General features: G+C 48.6%; 1 protein-coding gene across 1 annotated transcript in view; it reads right to left on the reverse strand.

Annotated features, from left to right (window-relative positions):
* The window catches only part of slc15a5 (solute carrier family 15 member 5), a 39,775-nt gene extending 38,705 nt beyond the window's left edge, over window positions 1–1,070 (reverse strand). Inside the window, exon 1 of the mRNA XM_070896669.1 lies at window positions 701–1,070. Within this exon, the coding sequence (XP_070752770.1) occupies window positions 701–1,070 (370 nt within the window). The remainder of the gene's footprint in view (window positions 1–700) is intronic.
* Window positions 1,071–6,000: the final 4,930 nt, after the last annotated feature.

Genomic DNA, 6,000 nt, shown 5'->3' on the forward strand with positions numbered 1-6,000 from the left:
CACATGCACACACTATCATGCACACTCACATACTCACACATGCACACACTATCATGCACACTCACATACTCACACATGCACACACTCATACTCACACATGCACACACTATCATACACACTCACATACTCACACATGCACACACATATACACTTACATGGAAGCAAGTCATCTTCGACTCTAGGGGACTGTCTAAGAGGAAGATATGTCTCCTCCCAAACCCATGACCTCTACCACCTAGAAGGTCAAGGGTAGCAGGCGCATGGGAACACTACCACCTTCACGTTCCCCTCCAAGTCACACACCATCCTGACTTGGAAATATATCGCCGTTCCTTCATCGTCGCTGGGTCAAAATCTCCAAACTCCCTCTCCAACAGCACTGTGGGATTACCTTCACCACATGGACTGCAGCGGTTCAAGAAGGCGGCTCATCACCTTCTCAAAGGACAACCAGGAAAGGGCAATAAATACTGGCATTGCCAGCAAAACGCCCACATCTTCAGAATGAATAAAAGAAACAATTTGCTAATATATTATTAGCTGTTAACTTTAAACACATTGAAATTCCCTCTACCCCTATTCAATCCCATCATTGCGTGGTGCACAAGGAACTGAAGGAGGAAACGACAAATATACTTCGAGATAACACATGTATATGCCACAATAAATCAATGGGAAATTCTGACACATCCAGTCATACCTATAAAGTGAAGGAGTGCACTGATATAAACCACCTTGGTTCTCCCCATGCAAGACTCTGCAAACCATCCCACCAAGACTGGAGTCAGAGTGCTTGCTCCAACAAAGCACAGGTTGACAATTGCAGCCTGGTAGTTCTTGTAGCCCAGTTTCAGAGTGCAGAACAGAATCATGTTACACACAATCCCAAAGTAAGCAAAGCGTTCGCACAGTTCCACCGAGAGCCGGCAGATGAGAATCTGCAATTTCTTTCTGGAATACCGTGCCCTTGCTGTCTGCTCCGGCCTGAAGACACTCGGTTTCCTTCTCCTCTGTTTAGAGGGATTAAGAGAATCCGTTTCTTGCCGATTTTTCAAATCCACCAGTGCCATCCTGGACAGCCCGAGCGACAGGCGGACTGAGGGCCGGAGCTGGAGATCTGACGGTTCTTATTATCCAATTATCAGGCTGCTGCCACTCGCTGCCTGCATTCCACATGCCACTGCCACTATTCCACAGCTTTTATCGCGCCTTGATGTTGTATTAATAACCGATCTGCAGTCTCACTATTGGAGCTGTGAGGGATCGGAGTGTGTTTGGCTGAGCCCAGGGTACCCATAAAGGGCCAGATTGGGAACATTGGCCTGCTTGGTTTTACAGAGACTGACCTGCTGGGAAGACCCCTGATTTCTGCCTTTCCCTCAGAGTGCCAGCACTTGCGGATTTTATTTCTTTTCATTTCAAACAAATTGCTTGTTTTCAGCATCCTGTTGTATCAGTGTCAATGTTTTGTGATCTCCATAACAACCCGAGATAGCATCGAACGCCACTGCCTTTGAACACATGTTTTTGCAATAATATTCAATATCAGTCTGCGATGAATACAGACGTTGCTTTGCTGGTCTGTGAAAGGGAAGGTGAAAGTTAGCAGGTGTGTGGCAAAATGTAACGCTTCATTTAGGGAACTAAAATCCTTTCCAGTATCAAGAGCGAGGTGTGAATGGGGAGATCCTCATAAACCTATTCAGCCCCCATGGAAATGTTACACTGCCCCTCATTGTCTGATCACATGCTCGCCACCCATTTGTAATTTCACATGAACGATGATGAGAACCAAATGATGAGAGCCCCACAGGATAAACATATACCAAACGCTGCCTGCCCTGCCGATAGATGTATGTGGCCTGTGCACTCCTTTGCACGGGCAGTGTGACTTTATGAACCCTCTGTCCTCCTCACTGACATACACCAGTTGGTCACGTACATACAGGGTGCTGCCAAATTCCAGCCAAGGCCTGGAATGAGATTATTGAGTGGAGTGGAGCCGGCCCCGCCCTGCCCCTCAGACTAACCCCACGAGGAATGTTTAGCTATTCCTTGCTAAAACCTCCGACCATCTCCCAAGTCAAAACGTGAAGTTTTACACCGAGAATCCAAAACAGTCACCCACAAGTCAATGGTTCGCTACACGTGCAATGATAAGTAAACAGTGCACTTGGAGCATGTTTTTGATAAAGGACTACTATTAGAAAATGCCAGTCTGCATCCCTGGGGGTGAGAGCATTTAGTGTCAGTGCCACCTCCCTCAATGTGGCAGGAGTGGTATTTTGTGTAGGTTTCCTGCCATGCACACCCAGCACTCTGTCTCTCTCCTCTTCTGCCTTATTGAGGAGATTTTGTACGGTGGACTCCGTGAAATTCTGGCATCATCTCCTCTGCCCTTACTCCCTCTCTGGCTGCCTCTGCCATGGTGTCTTGTGTTGGCCATTCCTGGCTCAAAAACATACTACTGGGACGGCTAGCTGAGAGTAACTGACTGAGCCCAGTACTGCTCCTCCAACCGACTGCTGTCATCTTCAGCCAGAACCACCTTCTTAAAAGCTGCATTCTGATTTACAGGCACACTGACATAATACTCGGATTTTACAGGGAGGGAGGAGGGTGATTGGGAGGGGGGGGGGAAGAGGGGGGGAGAGGGGGCGAGCTGGGGAGAGGGGGCTGACCGGGAGAGGTGGAGGGAGGAAGAGGGGGAGGGAAGGAGGGAGAGGGGGCTGACTGGGAGAGGGGGAGGAAGAGGGAGGGGGAAGGAGGGAGGGAGGGAGGGGGCAAGAGGGAGGAGAAGGGAAGGAAGGGAGAGGGGGGAAGGAGGGGAGAGGGAGGGGGGGTGACCAGGAGAGGGGGCGGAAGGGAGAGGGAGGAAGGGGAGGAAGGGAGAGGGGGGAGAGGGCGAGGGGGGAGGGAGGGGGCAGAGGGAGAAGGGTGACTGGGAGAGGGGAGGAGGGGAGAGAGGAAGGAGGGGGAGAGGGTTAGGGAGAGGGGGTGACTGGGAGAGGGGGGGAGGGAGGGGAGGAGAGGGAGAGGGAGAGATCGGGAGAGGCAGGGAGGGAGGGGGGAGGAGGAGGTGAGGGGGGGTGATCAGGAGAGGGAGCTATTGGGACAGTGGCGACTGGGAGAGATAGGGCGAGGTCACAAATGGAATGGGGAGGTCTCGCTGTGGCCGGCATCGGGCCATGGATTTAATGTAGAACAGTGTGTAAGTTTGTGTGAGTGTGTGTATGAGTGTGTATGTAGGTGAGTGACTGTGAGTGTGTATGAGTGTGAGTACGTGTGTGTATGTGTGTGTGTGCGAATGTGGGTGTGAGTTTGTGAGTGTTTGTGTGTGTATGAGTACGCGTGGTGTGTGTATGAGTTTGAGTGTGTGTGTGTTTGAGTGTGTGTGTGTGCTTGAGTGCGTGTGTATGGGTGTGAACCGTGAGGAACTATGGAGCAGCCTCCTCCATTTTGGCTGCCATCAAAAGTTTGTCACCATCCTCCGCCTGCTCCATGATGACATGCAAGCCGTGATCCTAACCAATGGATCCACCACAGACCCAATCCACGTCCGGACCAAGGTCAAGCAGGGCTGCATCATTGCACCAACGCTCTTCTCGATCTTCCTTGCTGCAATGTTCCATCTCACTATCAACAAGCTCCTTGCTCAATTGGGACTAAACTATCGAACCAATGGGAACCTGTTCAACCTACATCACCTCCAGGCTAGATCCAAGGTCATCCCATTTACTGTCATTGAACTACAGTACGCAGATGACGCTCAGGTCTGCGCACACTGAGAGGCTGAACTCTAAGCCATCGACAACACCTTCACTGAGGCATACGAAAGCATGGGCCTTACACTAAACATCCGTAAGACAAAGGTCCTCCACCAACCTGACTCCACCACACAGCACTGTCCCTCGGTCATCAAAATCCATGGCTCAGCCTTGGACGACATGGACCATTTTCCATACTTTGGGAGTCTACTAACAGCAAGGGCAGATATCGATGACAAGGTCGAACACTGTCTTCAGTGTGCCAGCGCAGCCTTCGGCCACCTGAGGAAGAGAGTGTTTGAAGACCAGGACCTCAAATCTGGCACCAAGCTTATGGTCTACAGGGCAGTAGTGATACCCGCCCTCCTATATGGCTCCGAGATATGGACCATATACAGCAGACATCTCAAAGCATTGGAGAAGTACCACCAGCACTGCCTCTGCAAGATCCTGCAAATCTATTGAGAGGATAGATGCACCAACATCAGTGTTCTCGCTCAAGCCAACATCCCCAGCATCGAAGCACTGACCACGCTCGACCAGCTCCGTTGGGCGGGCCACATCATCCGCATGCCCGACACGAGACTCCTTAAGCAAGCGCTCTATTCGGTACTGCTACACGGCAAGCGAGCCCCAGGTGGGCAGAGAAAAAGTTTCAAGGACACCCTCAAAGCCTCCTTGATAAAGTGTAACATCCCCACTGGCACCTGGGAATCTCTGGCCCAAGACTGGCCAAAGTGGAGGAAGAGAATCCGGGAGGGTGTTGAGTACCTCGAGTCTCGTCGCCGAGAGCATGCAGAAACCAAGCACAGACAGCAGAAGGAGCGTGTGGCAAACCAGGCTCCTCACCCACCCTTCAACCACTGTCTGCCCCACCTGTGACAGAGACTGTAATTCCCATATTGGACTATACAGTCACCTGAGAACTCACTGTTAGAGCGGAAGCAAGTTTCCTAGATTTCAAGGGACTACCTATGATGATGATGATGTCTGAGTGTAAGTGTGTATGTGTGAGTGTGTGTGAACACATGGCATGTTGGGACTAGTAGGGAAAGCTGAATAAGGGAATGTTGTCAAAGTATTGAAAATTACAGCTTAAAATGTGGGAAAGGCAATGTCACCTTATTTGGCTTTTTAAATTGTTGAGCACACACTGGTTGTGGCCCAGGGTAGATATAATCATTTAGTCACTAAATCAAACATCATTTCATTTTTATGACTTGACATGTTTTGTTCTCAAAATGAAACCACCAGTTAATTTGGTGCTCATTATTTTAATGAACAAATACACCTCAGCTTTGGAAGAAATCTTTTGATGCAGAACTAAGGGAATTGATTTTATGAAATATCAATGTTTTCGTGGGACCCCTGAGAGTTTGTATAAGATTTTGAAATGATTACACACTTTGGACTAGCTCTGTGCGGTCAGGAGTTAAAAAAGCGTGGTTTAAGATGACCATCTTCTTTATAGAATGATAGAATGATACAACATAGAAGGAGGTTATTTGGCCCATCATGCATGTGTTGGTCTTTGAGCCATCCAATTCATTCCATTCCCATGCTCTTTCCCCACAGCCCAGTAAATGTTTTCCTTCAATTCTCTTTTGAATGTTACTATTGAATTTGCTTCCTCCACCCTTTCAGGCAGTGCATTCCAGATCACAACAAATCGCTATGTAAAAAATGTTTCCTCATCTATCCCTCTGGTTCTTTTGCCAATCACCTTAAAACTGATTAACTCTGGTTACAACCCTTCTGCCACTGAAAACAGTTTCTCTCTATCTACTCTGTCTAGACCCCTTATGATTTGAACACCTCTATCAAATTTCCCCTTAACCTTCTCTGTTCTAAGGAGAACAACCCCAGCTTCTCCAGTCTATCCACATAAGTGAAGTACTTCATCCCTGGCACCATTCTTGTAAATCTCTTCTGCACCTTCTCTAAGGCCTTGACATCCTTCCTAAAGTAAGGTGCCCAGGATTGGACACAATACTCCAGCTGGGGCCTAACCAGTGATTTATAAAGGTTTAGTATAACTTCTTTGCTTTTGTGCGCTATTCCTCTATTAATAAAACCAAGGATCCCTTATGCTTTTTTAAACAGCCTTCTCAACTTGTCCTGTCACCTTCAAAGTTTTGTGTACAAACACCCCCAGCTTGTCCCTGCACCCCCTCTAAAATTGCACCATTTTGTTTATATTGCCTTTCCTCATCCTTCCTCCCAAAATGCATCA

This window comes from Pristiophorus japonicus, chromosome 13 (assembly GCF_044704955.1).
Source record: "Pristiophorus japonicus isolate sPriJap1 chromosome 13, sPriJap1.hap1, whole genome shotgun sequence".
Taxonomy (NCBI): Eukaryota; Metazoa; Chordata; class Chondrichthyes; family Pristiophoridae; genus Pristiophorus; species Pristiophorus japonicus.